The sequence below is a fragment of the Maylandia zebra genome, linkage group LG3 (genome assembly GCF_041146795.1).
Source record: "Maylandia zebra isolate NMK-2024a linkage group LG3, Mzebra_GT3a, whole genome shotgun sequence".
Taxonomy (NCBI): Eukaryota; Metazoa; Chordata; class Actinopteri; order Cichliformes; family Cichlidae; genus Maylandia; species Maylandia zebra.
In genome coordinates, this window is record NC_135169.1 from 21,920,130 (window position 1) to 21,939,447 (window position 19,318).

General features: G+C 38.8%; 1 protein-coding gene across 1 annotated transcript; it reads left to right on the plus strand.

Moving 5' to 3' along the window:
• The first annotated feature begins 4,763 nt into the window (after positions 1-4,763).
• LOC101481827 (NLR family CARD domain-containing protein 3) lies at positions 4,764-18,975 on the plus strand. The gene is made up of 12 exons (XM_076882356.1): positions 4,764-5,025; positions 6,254-6,283; positions 7,022-7,150; positions 7,267-7,389; positions 7,915-8,043; positions 8,708-8,786; positions 8,956-9,175; positions 10,755-12,549; positions 12,638-12,811; positions 13,270-13,443; positions 16,216-16,262; positions 17,370-18,975. Exons 2-12 carry the CDS (start codon positions 6,276-6,278, stop codon positions 17,909-17,911), a joined length of 3,420 nt encoding a protein of 1,139 aa, XP_076738471.1. The 5' UTR covers positions 4,764-5,025; positions 6,254-6,275; the 3' UTR covers positions 17,912-18,975.
• The last annotated feature ends 343 nt before the right edge of the window (positions 18,976-19,318 follow it).

Genomic DNA, 19,318 nt, shown 5'->3' on the forward strand with positions numbered 1-19,318 from the left:
TTACCTGCTGGACTTTATTCTGCTTCCAGAACAGGATCATCACAGGAACCTCAGCTCTTCTACATGGAGACCAAACAAGGTCCCAGTGGACTGAAAACATTCACTGAGTGACTGATTCCATCATTCAAACATTCACATGTTGGATTCATGGAAGGAAAGAACTATATGAACCAAACAGCAGCATCTGGAACACATCTGGAAAACACAATCCCTCCATGCTCCAACAGTCAGGAAAAACTCTGATTTTCTGCATTGATTCAACTTTAACACTGTAGGAAATAATAGAGTCACATTTGTGTTTACAGAGTTACAAAGTGTTTTATTGAGTTTAGTTTGAATCATTTTCTATCACAGAAAAGTTCATAGAGAATATAAATCATTTGATAACAGCTTCTCATCACAGGAATCATCTGTGTGAACAGATTCAGAGGTAAATACAGGAAATAAACAGAACAGGTACAAACAGTGTAAATATCACAGTAATATGCTGACTTATGAGTGTTATAGAGGAGGAGCATCACAGCAGCAACAGCTTCACCAAATGTACAAAGTAACATTCAAAGAATCTCACAGAAATGCTGCAGTTTGAACATCGACACTCAGCTACAGTCTGAGCTGAAATGAGGCTGTCTGTCCAGATGGTGGCGCTGTAAGCTCACTTTTTCCTGCTCTGTTACAGACACCATCTTATTTTCAGTTTCTTGCAAACATCACCACAGTTTACAGACGATCCTGCAGCTTTACTTTGACCTGCTGCACTTTCAGGGATTATCACCAACATTTCACTCCTGGCTGACTCGTTTTATTATTATTGATTATTGATCAGTCGGACTTCTTTTAAACAAATTAAAATTAATAAAACGTTTCTTCTTTTTTTTCTTTTTTTTCTTGTAGGGGAGTAGTGTTTGTGTTTCTCAGAATCAGCTGAAAATCATTCACTGAACAAACATTTTTCCATCCACGAAGTAAGAGCGTATAACATGATGTGTTTCAATATATTGAAACACATCATGTTATACGCTCTTACATCAGAACTCGTGACAAAAACAAAGAAGGATGCTTAAATGTTGAGATAAAAACACATTTCAGGACTGAGTTGGAACAGATTTCCCTCTAAGACCTAAATAAATATCCACAGGAAGCAGCAACACTGAGTTTAAACTCTGAATAAAGATTTTATTTGTTTGAAAGGTTCAAGGACTGAACTGCTCTTCTGTTTCCTCAATGCGCACTTTAAATTTTCAAAACTTCACAGCTGTGATTGGTCCAAACAAAAGCTGACGAAGGACCAGAGTCAAAATATAAAAGCTGGTTTAATAATAGTTTAATTAATGGGCTTCCTCTGGATCACTAAGAAGTCCCGACCAGCTCAGGATGTATCCTGCCTTCCGCCCAAAGACAGCTGGGACAGGCTCCAGACCCGGAATAAAGTGATAAGCGGAAGTAGATGGGTTGAAAAAAATTCTAACATGAAATCCTGCTGAGTTTTATATTTTAACATTAAAGATGTTTTAAAGGACTGAACATGAAAAATAGAAAGAGCCAAATCTCCCGCAGTTTTTACTCACCAGTTTAAAGAGAGCGAGCAGCGAGCTGTCCCTGTTGTTCACATTAATAATTTAATGATCAGCTGAAGAACGAAGTGACTGTCAGCAGCAGTGAGAAAGACTCAGAGGAGGAAGAAGCTGCTGGCTAGAAATTAAAGACTGATCAGAAACACAAGAAAAACAAGTTAATGTAAAACATGAACGGCTTTGATTCACACCGAGTAAAAAGGAGGAAACACGAGAGTCGATTCATCTGGAATCAAACATTTTCTTTAAGTCCGGAAAAATAAAAAAATGTTAATACGTGAAACGAGTTTGAAGCAAAAACCAAAACTGAAGCAGAAATGTGAAAATGGTTGTTAGGTAAACACTTCCTGCTGTAAAACACCAATATAGACACGGACAAATTATATGGACTGCGCTGGAGTTCCCTGTTGTAGCAAATTATATAGACTGACTAGTGTTCCAACATACACGGACAGATTTCACTGACTAAGCTGGAGCCAGCAGAGCGCTTATAAACGAAGGTGGAAACGATGGATTTGCGTCGGCTTTCCACCAACCATGTATAAATGCGTTTTGGTGGCTCCAGCTCAGTCAGTGAAATCTGTCCGTGGATGTTCGTGTGTGCAGAATGTGGGTATAAAGAAGAGCAGACAGCATCAGTAAGTATTTTATCTGTAACTCTTTTTTTTATGTCAAACGTCTCTGAGAGTGTTGAAAGTGAAATCTCTGCTCTCATTATCATTAAATATAATGTTATTATTTTACCAGCTGATGTTACAGTGAAATACAGACTGTTTGCATCGTTTACTTTCAGACAGTTTGTCTTTCTTTTCTCCTCTCTCTCTCTTTGATCAATCGATCGTCATTTTTTACAAAGTTGAACAAGTGATGATGTCATTTCTGATTTCACTGTAATGTGAGAACTCACAGAGGCAGATTTTATGAGTTACGCTTTATATTTTACTGTCAGCTTGGAGAAACAGTTTCTTTGTATTGTGATCATTCCTATAAAAGTAATGAGGTAACACTGTGCTATATTTGCATGAGGCATCAGTTTGAGGTTAATTTTTTATAAGAAGAACACAAAAATTGTTTTTTTTCTCCTGGTGGACAAACTCTGTAACTACAAAACTGTTTCTAAATGATTTTAAGCCTACTTTGATATTTCTGCAGTTTCTCCTTGTGTTTGTTTGCAGATCTTGAAATGAGTGAATAAAGTCAGATTTTCCATCTTCTAGCTGCACTGCCTGACCTTTGACCTCATGTGTTGATGACTCTTCACCTCTGTCTCCTCTCACAGGGAGAAGATGATCTGCAGGATCCTGCTGCTCATCATCCTCACCTCATGTGTCTCTGGTTAGTTTACAGCTTCACTTTATGAACTCCAAATAAAGCTCAACAACAGATTTGTTCCAGTTCTCAGTGTGTCTGCTCCTCTCTTTCCCTCTCTGTCTCCTCAACAGGATCATTTGTAGTCAATGTGACACAGACCTGCTATCAGGCAGAGGAGAACCACAACATCACACTGGAGTGGACGTTCACCACCAGACCTGACAGATCCACCAAAACTCTCAACATCCTCTGTGAACTGATAACTGTGGTTAAACGTTTAATCCTGTATCAGGTTCATGAAGGTGTTGAGGTGTCAGAGTCTCAGGATGAAAAGTTTTCAGGACGAGTCCAGAGTGACAAAGACGCCCTCAGAGAAGGACGAATCAGACTGCAACTGTCCAGACTCAGGACTGATGACTCGGGTCGGTACTTGAGTGAGGCGGAGACAGGTCATTGGTCCGGACAACATTTTTTTCTTGTTTCTCCTCCTCTTCTTTTCTCTTTTTTCTGAGGACCTGATGGCTTTGAACTTTTCTTGTCCATCTTCCATTGGTTTTAATTTTGCACTCCAGTATGAACACCCATCTCAACCCGAGGATCACCACAACATAATCTAATAATAATAATAATAGACCTACACCTTAGTTCACAGATTCACTTTGTCTAGGGTGCATTTCTGAGATTTCACACAACCCAGGATTCAAATCATGAATACGTAATGGACTTGGATTTACAACATTATAAATGAAATGTGCTCTATTTGGAAGCAGCAAGACCCCCTTCCCCTTTCGATGTGTTGTGTGTGAGACTTTAAATCATCAAACTGTAAATTTTAAATTGCTATTGATCTCTTTACCCCTAGTCTTAAGTGTATATTTATTTTTTTACTCTTCTTATATATATATTGTTTGTTTACTTGCACTGCTGTAACTGGAGCCTCGTCGTCTCGTCTCTCTATATACTGGACTGTATGTAGCGGAGATGACAATAAAGTTTACTTTGACTTCAGCAGCGAGCAGGCGCACTGAGGGCTCTCGCGCTCACTTTTCGCGTATAGAATTTCGAAAAAACATCGGTGCAAATTATAAGTCTGTATCATAATGTCTGGTGTTTTCGTGTTTGTTGGTTTGTTTTTATTTTGTTTTATTTTGCGAGTTGGTTTTTAGATGCCGCACCAGCCCGCCCTCTCCTCTCTGCGCCGCAAGCAGCAGGCGCACCTCGCAGACGAAGGGCGTCCTTACTCCCAGCAATGGGCGATAGAAAACCGATCGGAGCCTATGCCATTCCCAATATGCGCTGGCTGACGTCTGGGCAGCATGAGTACGGGCATTTTTTTTTTTTTGCCGATGCCCGTGATGCCGCCCCCCACCACGATGCCGCCCCGGGCACCCGCCCGTGTCGCCCGTATCTAAAACCGCTACTGGGAGACAGATTTAAAGTTCAATAAAAGAACTAAATGTCTTGATGTTCCTTACTTGAAGATACAACATCCACAGTGTTACATATTTTATAAAGGAGGATCAGCACAATGACAACAGCATCACTACATAAACCAAATTTAAAGTATTTAAGGGAAGTTAACTGGACATGAATTAAGTTTTTCCTTAAAGAAAAACAATTCTAAGTAAATGTTTCAGTCTTTTTGGTCAGATGTTGGTGCAAAATTACTGACCTAGCAGACATGTCAGGTTAGAATGCTACAAACACTGACGCTGGATAAAATCTAACTGAGGACTTTCAGTTCAGTTCAGAAGAAATGTGTCATTCTTCTATAAAAGTCATAACCTCGTAAGTGCGTACAGGTCACACTTTGAATCACCTTGCTGTTGAATTGTGCTATACAAATAAACTTGCCTTGCCTTAAATTAAGCTACCAGAATTTTTTTTCTGGTTAAGCTGGAGGGCGTGACATAGAGCTGACCGCCGCTTAGTGCTTCTGCGTCTTTATAACGACCATAAAAAGCTGGCTGAAACTGATATGAAATTACTTTCAGAGCGAGCTGCCATGTTGGGTCACACTGCTTCCTGAAAAGGGTTATTCCTGTGTTTTCTCATGGCGGTCCGTTAACGTTTCTGTTCAGCTGGACCGTTTCTGGATTATCGGTGGTTTCTGGATTAAATTCTGCACCGTTAATTGGAGGTAAAGTTGTACACCGTAAACCTTCATGCTAATTGGCTGCACTCGTGTCGTTTTACGGTGTCCTAGGTTTTTCTCTCTTCTTCTTCAGAGTTTGTTTTCCTTTCTTCAAGCTATACAGTTAACTTTATTAACGCACAGATTACATTTATGCGGTTTTATATTATTTATATTATTGTTCTCGGTCATCCGGGTCGAGTTACTGTAAAGAGCTTGGGGGAAAAAAGGCGACTGGACTGTTATTGTAACCAAATAAACTGCTGATGCGTCTTTGTTGCGAATTTATCGAAATAAACTCAATTTCCAGTTTATGTCGCACATTTTCACTCGTCTTTGAAGGCTTAGTCTTCTTTGTTTCCTATTATTATTTGGATTCACTGGGTTACGAAGATCCTGATTATATCTGCGTAGTTTGATAAATAACGAAAGTGAAACTAAAGATGACGCCGCCATCTCCCCAGGGACAAAAACAAGCAGTATAGACAGCAGTAAAAATGCACTACATGAAACATGGAAGTAAGTTAAGGTAGTAAAAAATAAGAAGTCAGTTAGGGTTCTCTGTGTTTAAATGCAGTAATTAGTATTTAAGGAACATTTTAAATCTGATTAAATTATGTTATTGATCGGAGTCTCCTTTGTTCCATATTTCATATGTGCCAAGATCTTTTCAGTGGGTCTGGAACACAGCTGTGACTCTGAGCCATGTTGCTGTAACTGCTTGATGCATTTTGTTGAATTAAGCAAAAAAAAGGACGTGAAAGTTACACATAACATTATCAAAAATGCTCCGGATGATGAGTTTCTTTTTTCTGTTTTTCACCGTCCACTTTTCCCTAAAATAATTTCACGTGTTGAGATTCAGACCAAAGTCTTCTGCTTTGCCTCAGCCCGGAGTTTGTGGAGTGTGTGATCCAGCCGCTCTGGATCATTTTCTTTTATTTAATAATACAGTACAATACAATGTACTATTTTAAATTAAATTAATTTTATGTATTACTTTATTTTTCCACAGTATTTTCTTCTGGATTTTTTTTAGCCACTTATGAATTTAATCACTTGTGGAATTGCCCATAAACATCTGTAAAAGCTCTTTAAAGCACTGGTACTTTGTATCTATGTATCAGAGTATCCATATTATTGAATACACCACAACCTAATTAGAAACAAACAAATAAACAGAACACATCAACAGAAACAAACCAGATTAAAACTTGTTTCTCTCTTTGATCAGGTGACTGCAGGATTTGGCCAAAATGGAAAGGTATGACACTCAACACCACACATTACATTTCTCTGTATTAATTCTTTCCTTTTTAGTATAAGTGTTATTTATTCATACAGTGTCACAGAAAGCTTTACTCTATGATGGTTTGAAACTAAAGCTTATTTTTCCTACAGATTAAGATGCCTTTTAGGGTTATATATATTTACTAGAATAATATTTACAATGAACAACATTTCCCCTGATCTGCCTCATTATGAGATTTTCTTTAAAGAGAAAAGAAAGTGTTTTTACCACCTTATCAAAACGCTTCACTATAAAAGCAGCATCAATGTGAAATCATTTCAAAAGACTGCAGTAAATATTGGACTGGTGTGTTTTTGATACACATGTGCCATATAACCTATATTATAAATCTAGAGGTGCTGGTTATTATATTAGTCTTGTTTTTAGATCCAAAGAATACCTGCCTGCCTTTAGTCTTCACGGCCATTATAAGCTGTCCTCTAACATCCATAGATTTATGTGATCTGTTTCAGATCATAGGTTTCTTGCAGTTAAGCACCAACAAAAACAGATGAAAACAGATGTCTGAAGTCTTCCTGGAAACCAGAAAAGACTGAAGTGAACCAAAGTAATTTAGTGTGAAGAGCCGTAAACTATATAGACCCAGTGTTTTTTTTTCTTCTTCTTGTAAATAGTTTGTGCAGCATATCCTGCAGCTGAAGACTGTAAAGGTAATTTCCATCCCTGATGGTCTCCTTTTCTGCCTGCCAGGATCCATCAAAGACCAGAAACCATGGAAACTGAACAGGAACCTGAACTCAGCTGTGTGTCTGTGAAGAGTGATCGGTCAAAGGAAGCCATCGTTGTTTTCCAAGGAAGTGGATCTCCTTCAGATGATGAGTAAGATATAACCATTTGTCTAGCAGCTGTTGTAGCTGAAGAGTAAAGAAAAAGCAAAAAACAACAACAACAACAAAAAAACCCATAAATTAATACTGATTGTCCACATTCCCCAGATCAGATTCCTCTGGTCCTAAACCTGGACTCAGCACGAGGAAGACGAAGGGTAGAATGAAGAGGAAGAGTTCAAAATTATATCCCACTGAAGTTAAAAGAAGAAAATCCTCCGCTGCACATAAGTAAGATATGATTATTTCCATACATTACATATCTGCAGTAAGGACAACCTAAAAACTGCTTTTGTTTCACTTACACCTTAAATTAAAGCTAAAAATAGATGAAAACTATTTTTGTCTAAAATGTGTCTAAAATGGTCAGTGTAAATAAAAAACAATCACATGTAGCTTCTCTAAAGGAAACACAGTTTACACACTACCACAGCAGACATTAAAGACGATGACAGAATTACTACTCATAGTTTTCAAATTTGGTCTTCAAGATCATTTCAGAGCTTCTACTTGACTTCATTAAATTTCTGTGTCTGAAAAAGAGATCCAGAAGCCCAACAGGCTAAAGAGAACAACAATCATTCCCTATTATGAGCCTGAAACTATAGGCCTGCTGACTTCTTTTAGTTAATTCCACGTTGGATTGGACAGACTACAAGATATTTATAAATGCCTCATATCTTGTCCAGTAGTTAATAAAACTGAAGATTGAAAAGTGTATTTTCCTCCTTGATGGTCATTGTTTCTGTTTACCAGGACACATCATAAACCAGATGTCCCTGAACCTGGACTTGAAGCTGAACCCAGATGTGTGTCTGTAAAGAGCGATCGATCAAAGGAAGCCATTGTTGTCTTCAAAGGAAAGGGATCCCCTGCTGTTGAGAAGTAAGATTAAATGATGCCTAGTAGGAGTTATAGCTGACGTGTTTCCTTACTCCAGTCTGGTGAACTGGTGATAAAATGGTAACTTAAAGTAAGAATTGAAATATAAGGAAATCATTTTCTGTCTGAAAGATGAATTCAGTGTATCACTGTAATCCATACATGATATCAACATGAGCTTGGTATTGATCTTTCTCTTTGTAGGAACACTACTGATAAAAAATTAGTATGTGATTATTATTCTTGAGTATCAAAGAAAAGTCTTATTTTAATACTAACATTATTCAATAGTCACCTTTTGTTTATATTCATGTTTTATAGTACTTTTCAAAATCGGGTCTACAAAGTTTTTACAATGAAAAATTAAGAAACAACTATGTAAAACAAAACAAATTAGACATTTTTCCCTTTGATATTTATGGTGGTATGAAAGATGAAGAGAGAATGGCCTTTATATTGTTATTTCAAGCACTGTGAGTGTAGAATCCGCCTGCTGGTCAGACAGAGGATGAATTGAAGGCCTGCACTGTTACTCATGCAATGGTACTCTAGTAGAGTCCAAATTTTAAAAAGAGAGCTCGAGATGAACATAAATAGGTTAATTTTAAGACCTTTATAAAACAGACACACAAAGTCTAAGCTTTGATTCTTCACGTTGTCTCCATAGAGTTGTTCAGTCTGGCTCAGATGTCTCCTGCCCCCATCATGCCCCGCAACATAAAACTGACCTGAGCCAAATATTTATGGTCTGTATATGTGAAACATTTATTTATTTGTTTTTTTACTATACAACTTAAATCAAAAAATAGATAAAAGTAATCAGCTTTCACTAGAGCTACATTTTAAACAGAAATAAAGCCAAAGCGTTACCTTCACTTCAGGAAATTTGTTCATTTGTCATTCATTCTGTTTCAGGGGCTGGAGGACAACATTGTCACTTTTGTGAAGAATGAGCTAAAGAAAATGCAAAATCATCTAAATGCAGAATCCCCTGAAAGTCAGAGAGAAGATGTGAAAATATTGGACAGTGAAGACGGGGAGCAGAGGAGGATCATTGGAGAGGCACTTCTGCAGATCACAGTTTATTTCCTGAGGACAATGAAACTGGAAGATCTGGCTGCCTGTCTGGAGAGCAGTAAGAGGATTTCTTTTCATAAATGCACCATTTAGGAGGACAGAACTGTTGTGTGTCCTGTATAGGGATGGGTATCGTTTAGGTTTTATCCGATACCGGTGCCAAACCGGTACTTTTGAAACGGTGCCGGTGCTTAAACGGTGCTCAAACCGGTGCTTAAAGAATGGAGAACACAAAATTGGTCCAAAAACCTCTCATGTTCAGCTGTTTTTTTGTAAAGAGATAACAATGTTAGCCTTTTCTGCAGCTATAGGGCATATATGGTATCACTCATGGCTGGAAGCAGTGCTTAAACAATGGAAAAAAAACACAAACTTTGTCCAAAGACCTCTCATGTTTAACTGTTTTCCATTTTTGGCAGCACGGTGGTTAGCACTGTTGCCGCACAGCAAGAAGGTCCTGAGTTCAATTCCACCGTCAAGCCGGGGTCTTTCTGTGTGGAGTTTGCATGCTCTCCCGTGTTCGCGTGGGTTCCCTCCAGGTACTCCGGCTTCCTCCCACCGTCCAAAGATGTGCAGCTTGTGGGGATAGGTTAATTGGATAATCCAAATTGCCATTAGGTGTGAATATGTGAGTATGAATGGTTGTCTGTCTCTGTGTGTTGGCCCTGCGACAGACTGGTGACCTGTCCAGGGTGTACCCCGCCTCTCGCCCTATGACAGCTGGGATTGGCTCCAGCGCCCCCCGCGACCCTGAAAAGGATAAGCGGTAGCGAATGGATGGATGATGTATTTTAGCCTTTTTGGCCTGGGTGAAGGGAGTATCTGCCATTAAACAAGAAGACAGCCGCATGTAACTACTACGGTGTTTGCTAGTTCACCTTACTTGCATTAATGTAATAACATGGTTAGCCTACTCAATGTAAAGTATACACAAACAACATTAAGCTACTCACGCAGAGAAGAACGGCTGCTGCTGCCGTCATCATCCATCATCATTTCTGCTACACTGGCAGGGCTAGGGGCCAGGACTCTACTCTTCGGGTTTTTGGGGGATGTTGCTAACTCCGGGTCCGATAACAGGCAACCCACCCGCAGTAGATGTGCTCGGTGTGAGGTCTCGCAGCAAGCTATCAAATACGGTGCATTTTTCGGCTTAAAAAAAAAAAACACTATGCGTCGCCAGGTGTTTCATCGGATTTGAGGTGTTACCTACTTTGATAGTATCACAGTATCAGCTTAAAGCACTTGTTGCAGGCTGCTGAGTTTGCATATTTTGCTGTGAAGTACAGCCAGACTTTTGACCGCTTCGCCTTGGGCATTTTTAATCTGTAGCTCTGCTCTAAAAGAACGTATGTACCTGGCCCCGCCTACTATCCTCGGAAACGTAAAATGATTGGCTAGAATTCAAATTGTGTGACATCTCAGGAAAAAAAAAAGCACCGAAATAAAGCACCGAAATGTGCGCTGCTTTTCGGTCTGGTTACTACCCTTTATGCCATCATGGCACCGGATACCGGTACCCATCCCTAGTCCTGTATATTCAATACTTTAATAAAAATATATAACATTCTTACGATACTTTTATAAAAGAAATTATGGACTAACATTTATATTTGAATTTCTCTTTTTTTGCTTAGAAAACCCTTATTCAGGTTGTAGGTGTGAGCTTAAGTCTACCCTAAAGAAGAAGTTTGAGTGTGTGTTTGAGGGGATTGCTAAACCAGGAAACGCAACCAATCTGAATAAGATCTACACAGAGCTCTGCATCACAGAGGGAGGGACCGGAGTGGTCAACACTGAACATGAGGTCAGACAGCTTGAAATGTTTTCCTGGAAACCAAACAGACCAGAAACAACAATCAGGTGTGAAGACATCTTTAAAGCTTCAACTGGAAGAGACAAACCAATCAGAACAGTTCTGACCAAAGGAGTGGCTGGCATCGGGAAAACATTCCTGACACAAAAGTTCACTTTGGACTGGGCTGAAGACAAGACCAACCAGGACATCCAGTTCATGTTTCCATTCTCATTCAGAGAGCTGAATTTACTGAAGGATAAAAAGTTCAGCTTAGTGGGACTTATTCATCACTTCTTCACTGAAATCAAAGAAGCAGGAATCTGCAACTTTAAAAAGTTCAAAGTTGTGTTCATCTTTGATGGTCTGGATGAGTGTCGACTTCCTCTGAACTTCCACATCACTGAGATCCTCACTGATGTTACAGAGTCCACATCAGTGGATGTGCTGCTGACAAACCTCATCAGGGGAAAGTTGCTTCCTTCTGCTCACATCTGGATAACCACACGACCTGCAGCAGCCAATCAGATCCCTGCTGAGTATATAGACATGGTTACAGAGATCAGAGGGTTCACTGACCCAAAGAAGGAAGAGTACTTCAGGAAGAGACTCAGAGACAAGGAAGAGGCCAACACCATAATCTCTCACATCAAGACATCACGAAGCCTCCACATCATGTGTCACATCCCAATCTTCTGCTGGATCACTGCTACAGTTCTAGAGAGTTTGTTAAAAACCAAACCGGCTGGAGGGAAGCTGCCCAAGACACTGACTGAGATGTACATTCACTTCCTGGTGGTTCAGACCAAAGTGAAGAACATCAAGCATGATGGAGGAGCTGAGACAGATCCTCTCTGGAGTCTAAAAAGTAAGAAGATGATTGAAGCACTGGGGAAACTGGCTTTTCAGCAGCTGCAGAAAGGAAACCTGATCTTCTATGAATCAGACCTGACAGAGTGTGGCATTAATGTCAGCGAAGCCTCAGTGTACTCAGGAGTGTTCACACAGATTTTTAAAGAGGAGGGGGGACTGTACCAAGAGAAGGTTTACTGTTTTGTCCATCTGAGCATTCAGGAGTTTTTAGCTGCTCTTCATGTCCATCTGACATTCACCAACTCTGGTATCAACCTGCTGAAAGAAGAAGAAACAGCCTCAGTGCAGAGTGGAGAATCTTCAGTAAGACATTTCTACCAGAGTGCTGTGGACAAGGCCTTAAAGAGTCCAAATGGACATCTGGACTTGTTTCTTCGCTTCCTCCTTGGTCTTTCACTGCAGACCAATCAGGATCTCTTACAAGGCCTGCTCACACAAACAGGAAACAGCTCACAGATAAATCAGGATATGGTCAAATATGTTAAAGAAAGGATGAATGACACTCTCTCTCCTGAGAAAAGCATTCATCTGCTCCACTGTTTAAATGAATTGAATGATGACTCTATAGTGAAAGAGGTCCAGCATCACCTGAGTTCAGGACACCTGTCCAAAGTTGATCTCTCTCCTGCTCAGTGGTCAGCTCTGGTCTTCATCTTACTGTCATCAGAAACAGGTGTGGATGAGTTTGACTTGAGGAAATATTCAGCTTCAGAAGCGGCTCTTCTGCAGCTGCTGCCAGTGGTCACAGCCTGTAAGAAAGCCCAGTAAGTATCCAGTTTAAGCCTTTCAAGAGATTACTTTAAAGTGCTTCTTTTAAGAGTTTGGAAAGTTCTCTGATATTCACGTTTCCAGGTTGAGTGGCTGTAACCTCACAGAGAGAAGCTGTGAGGCTCTTTCCTCAATTCTAAGTTCTCAGTCCTCCAGACTGAGAGAGCTGGACATGAGTAACAACAACCTTCAGGACTCAGGAGTGAAGCTGCTTTGTGTTGGACTTGGGAGTCCACACTGTATGCTGGAAACTCTCAGGTTAGCTGATTCTTTGTTTAAGAAAATGTGGGTATTTCACAACAACTGTCGTTATTTTATAGATTTTAAGATGTGGTTTCTGTTCTGATGTAAGCTCTGAAAGAGAACAGTAGAGTAGAAGTGAAACACACACTTCCCAAATCAAAAAAACTATAACTTTATTTATGATTTAGTGTAGATTTATTCCAAACGGCTCTCATATTTTCGAATGTGTAACATACAGACGATTTGTCACATAGCATCGGTATGTTACGTTTTTGGATGAGAACGTGTCCGTCATAGTAAAAAAGACAGAAAATAATTATGTTTTTTGTTGTTTTTTTTTTAATTTGAGTACAGAAAAGCCAGTTAGTGTGTTTTTAACAACTTTAACTAGAATCAGAATCTGTTAGTTCGACTGTACATCATCAAATTCAGAGTAGTTCCTAACAATGATGTGACATGTTGTATGTTTGAAGGCTGTCAGGCTGTCAGATCACAGGAACAGGCTTCCCCTCTCTGGACACAGCTGTGCGCTCCAATCCCTCCTATTTGAAAGAGCTGGACTTGAGCTATAATCATCCAGGAGACTCAGGAATGAAGCTTTTGTCTGATCTAAAGAAGGATCCACATGTGAAACTGGACATACTCTGGTAGGAAAACAGGAAATACAACTGGAAATATATTTTTTCTCCAACATATTGTAACAAAGAGCAGATATTTTGAGTTTTTGATTTGTTTAACCCCAGTTATGACAGGTGCCTTTGTGATGGTTCTGGGTCTGTGACACAGGGTTTTGAGGTTTTTTTTTTTTTTTTGCTGCTTCCTGTTGTGTACCCATGTCCTTTGTGCTCCACACAGTCACAGCCATACCTCCCTGTTTTTAGTCAGACGAGGCGCCAGGGTTTCCATTTTCACGAAGAAGTCATCTGTGGGTGTGGGCACACCCGGGGAACACAGATTAACAGAAACTAATTGATGAGACAGGAAGCAAACACACATGAGATGAGGAACTTTCAAAATAAAACAGGAATTAAGAGTATACTGACTGTGACAGAGACACATGAACCTGACCGAGACAGAAAGGTAGACAAACATGGAGACAGAGGAATACAAACACAAAGACAGAGACTCAAGGAGTGACAGAGGGAAAGCAGGGAACAAACTGAAACTCCAGGAATCAAAATAAACAATCACTATAACCAGGAATATGAAAGAGCAGAAATAAAAATAAGCACAACTGCATAATAAGTAATGAAGAAACCCAGGAACACTAAATCAAAGACGCCTACCCTAAAAACTTTCAATTATAAAAATATGAGAATAATAAAGATCAGTCAGAACTTAGAGTCCAAACACAAACGCTGGATCGAAGCCCCAGGACTATATGACAGGGTCGGCAGCAGTCCAAATGAACTGGAGGGGCAATTAACTTTGAAAGGTTGACATTTGACTCTTTTTGCCATTTCAAATAAAAAAAAAAGCAATGTATATTTGCAACTATACAGTCACAGTATACTCAGAAGGAAATATATCCATGGTTAAAATAAGTACAAAAATATCTGTGTTAGACTGTAGAAGCAAGAGACAAGCTGTACACACATGTTCTCTCAATGAACTCACCACACACAGCTGACTTTGAAGACAATATCTTCAGCATATTCACATGATGATGAATGAAAGACTTTCCATGATGCTCATGCTTCCCTGCCCTGTTATTCCCACTGACACTTCTGGTAGAAACATCTCATAAACAACAGGAGAAAGACTCAGACGGAGTTTAGAGGTTGCACAGGGTGATATGTTTGCTCAGATTTTGAAAGGTATTGGACAATCTCCAAAAGTTGATTCTGTTCATCTGGACGTAGCGTTTTTGTGGGAGAAACGTTTCGTCACTCATCCAAGTGACTTCTTCAGTCTCAGCTGACTGCAGGTTTCCCCAACCTTATAAACAGTACATTTGCATAATGACTGAAACCAGCCCACTGAAGGAACAATGGGCTGGGAGGACAATGTGACAGTTATGTTGTGACTGGTCAGAATTAGCCAACAAAAGTTAATACATGTTTTATTATTCATGTTTTCTTCGTCTTCGTCTTCTTCGTCTTCATAATGGATTGCATTTATATAGCGCTTTTCTACGCACCCAAAGTGCTTTACAATTCCACTATTCATTCACTCAAATTCACACACTTTTAACCCTTTCACATATAGTGGTCACAACAGTGGACAGCTATTCAAAGGCTATTTTCTTGTATTTGTGTCAGTGTACATGGTATACTGGCACTAGTACATTCACGTTGTTGTAAAAAGCATGATAATATATTAAGTAATCCAACGTATTCAGAATACGTTACTGTCATTGAGTAACGTAACAGAGTACGTTACAGAATACATTTTGGGGCATGTATTCTGTATTCTGTAATGGAATACGTTTTAAAAGTAACCTTCCCAACACTGTCCCCCACCAATGCTGGGGCAACAGTGACAAAGACAGAAACAGACTCAGACCCAAATAACTTGAAGCCTGAACACAGCAGTCTTTTCTCAAAATGTTTTGTTCTATATATTGATTTGTTTTGTGTTGCACTGAATAACTAAGCAACTGAAACATCCTCACACATGTTAACAGAGACAGAACATAGTATTTGAAGCACATTGTTTATTGTAGTGACAGAAACACAGGGAGGCAGAAAATAAAGCAGACTGAAACCAAGAAATGCTGCTGCAAGAAAGTATGAAACCAATACAGAATATGGAGAATAATCAAAAATTCAAAACCAGAAAAAACCCAAACATCCCAAAACTCCAAACTCTGAGTCTAAAACCCAGGGATCATGACATTATGTAACCCTGTTTCATTGTCCCCTCCAGATTTATTTTCCTCCCTTGCCAATGTTTAGGCTCAGATTGTCTTCCCAGACTGACTCTCAGTCTGGAGCTTACTGTGTACCTTTATGCCAATAAATGCAGAACCACTGTAAGCTTTGAAACAGGATTTTGACTTTCCTGGTGCCAAATAAAAGTGAAGTAAGTACTTGCATTTCATGCGGTGCAGATACAGTCATGTGAAAAAGTAAGAATTCTTCTTAAGTTATTCAATTCCTACTCATTGTTGAGGTGATCCTACAGGGGTGCACTGTTTTATACAGTGTTATTTATACAGGATCTTTTTTTTTACACGTCTTCAATGTCCTCAGGTTGTATTTAGGTAATTTAAGAACCTAATACAGACCTGATAATTAAAAGAAACGTGCTTACGATACATAAAAACAAAAATCCAACCTTAGAACTAAATGAGAAACTATGATCATTTTCAATTTATTGTGAGATAAAATAAAGTGCAAGCTTATTTCTCTAGAAGAGATGAATCAGAGAATATAAAGGCCATGTTTTCACACTAAATGATGATGTGCTTATTTCAGTGTGGAGCCTCAAGGAGTCCAGTGGATGAGACCAGGTCTAAGAAAATGTAAGTGTGTTTTTGATTTACTAGCTGTATTTACATCATTTTTTCACACATTATATGCATCTCTGCTAAATATCTTTTATCATATATTTTATAAAAAATTGTTTCAGTTATTAAATTCCACAACTAAAAACCCATTTTTGATACAATCTTAAAACATCACAAAGTTTTGCATACTGGTTTTTCTTCTTCATAAACTAACGTGAAAACCAATTAAACCCTTTCTTCATTATCTGGTGAAGAAACGTGGCCACATGGTCAACTAGAATTTTCTATTCAGATATAATTTTGCTAGTGGTAAGATTGGCATGGCTAGAGGAACAGCTGTAACAGCGCCAACCTCGTGATTAGTTTATAATATTTGGTGCGAAATCAAAGTTACCAGAGAGGGGGGGGGTTAGATTAATTAAATTATTGATCTACTTTAAACAGAATTTGGCTTCATGAGTCAGGTTGTAATTCATCTGTGTTAACTAGCATTAGCTAATGTACCGATGATCAGATTTGAGAATGAAGACAGAAAAATCTTTCCATAAATCAAATACACTGCTGATGCTGACTGATTCTGACGATGACCTGATTTTTGACTGAAAGGCAAATGTAAAGTTTGGCTCTGTTAACACTAAACTACCAAGGAGAATATTTTTACCCATCAGCATTTTAAAAATCCTGTCACCACACGAGATATTTTCACTGTGTAGAAATCAGTGTAAAACAACTCTGGCACTCCTAGTTGCCTAGCAACACATTTATGCGCATTTTGATGTGCACATAAAATGAAAATAATCAAATCACATAACATCACTTTGATGTTTGTGTTTAGTGTTGGTGGTGCACCTTAGACGTGAACTGAATGTGAATGCAAAGCCTCTATACTTATAGTTATATGTTCATATATATTCCAGTCACTTCCCTTTTCAATTAATTATCGTTGATAATTTTTAATTTTAAGGTTTTTTTTCTATTTTTCATTCACACTCATCATCACACTGCCTGCATCCTTGAATATTTAAGCAATGGACCACATAAATATGAGGACCACATTTACTGTTACACATATGCTCTAATTAATTATTTGCTATATGCACTGTGTCTTATTGTCCCTTTTAGATTTCTGTGATCTGACGCTGGATTCAAACACAGCACACAGGAACCTCAAACTGTCTGATGGAAACAAGGAGGTGACACATGTGGAAGAAGACCAGCTGTATCCTCATCATGATCATAGGTTTGATCAGTGGCCTCAGCTGCTGTGTACCAACAGTCTGACTGGTCGCTGTTACTGGGAGGTCGAGTGGAGAGGAGAGGTTCATGTTGCAGTAACTTATGGAGGAATCAGACGGAGAGGAGAAGAGGATGAATGCAGGTTTGGAAGGACTTACCAATCCTGGAGTCTCTACTGCAGTGATGACAGGGGTTACTATGCTAGTCACAATTACATAGCAAGAGCCATCCCTCTGCTCTCCTCACCTCTCTGTCACAAAGTAGCAGTGTATGTGGACAGTTCTGCAGGAACTGTGTCCTTCTACAGCATCTCCTCTGATAAACTGATCCACCTGCACACCTTCAACACCACCTTCACTGAACCTGTATATGCTGGGTTTAGAGTGAAGCCTGACTCTAGTATCCACCTCTGTGCTGACTCAGAATAATGAACTTACTGTGCAGAGTCACATTGGTGTTTCACACTTTTTCTCACTTAAATATTATGAACCTTAAATATATCAGGTAAACTGTCTGATACGTTGTACATATATTGGCTTGGTTTGTAGCCCCGAGTTGTTGAATGAGATTCTCCTGAAAAAATCATCTTATTGTCTTTGGTGCCTATTTTTAAGAGCACTTATCAGTTTCTATTATGCGTAACAGTTTAAATAGGAAAAATCTGTTGCATTACTATTATCAACTATTATATTTGTTCCATTATACACATTTTAATAATGTTTAGACTGATGGATGAAATCCTTGGAACTGAAAATTTAGACATTTTAGATGTTGGTGAGTTAGACTTTGTGAGGAGGAGAGCTGCAGACTTTAGATTTTGTGTTTAGGATTAATTTCTTACATTGCATTACTATACATTTGTGTTTCTGTCTCTTGTTATGCAAATTAAATAACACTTAACTACAATTAATTCCTGGAAAAAGGCGATATCACCACCATGTGACCAGTTTTCATAACAATATATCCGAATGGTTCTGGATCCAAAAAAAAATGTATTAATTTGTGTTGATCTAAATGTAGCTTTAACACGAGTGCACCTTATGGAGGTTGTAACTGGAGGCCTTGGAGACATCTCTCTTCATTTCATGTTCAGTAAAAACAGTCTGACTTATAGATGACCTCCAGTCTGTGTTTCTCGACTGATCTGAGGAGCTTGGAAAGAAAAGCGTCTGGACTTCTTAAAGTTACTACGATGACTGAGAACCTTCACAGACATATTTCTCGACTGATCAGAAACTGTTTTTCAATCTCAGATTTGGTTTTTATTCTGTGTGAAAAACACAATCCTGATTTGTAACAGAAAAGGGAAGGTGAAGACAAAAGAAATATGTAAAGAGTAGGATTTTTTTCTTGTTGACGAAGGTGTTTTTACTTCTCCAGTGTATAAATGTGTGTAATTAATTTTAAACCTTTGTCAGTTTAAATATTCTCCAACTGAATTTAAAAACAGCTGTTTTTAAATAAATTTTAATAAAGGACTGTTTGTCTGGTACTATGTTGCACTGTTTATATGAAACACTAAAATGAAACTGTTTATGTGTATAAACTGTACACTGTATCCAGAGAGACAAAAACAAAAATAGAGGAAAAACAGACAGGAAGATGTTTTTAAAGCATCTTTGTAAACATTTATACAACAAGTGTATATTTTCTGTATATGAGGGGAAAAGCGAGAAGCAAAAAGACTCGTTCCAACTTTCATTCTATCAGTTTCTCCCCTCATCACATAAATACCCGAGCAGTGACAGAGACCGCGACTGCAGCATTTCTCATCAGAACACAAAATACTGAGAACCATCCACACTGTTGTGGGTCTTCAGATCTCGTCCAGCATA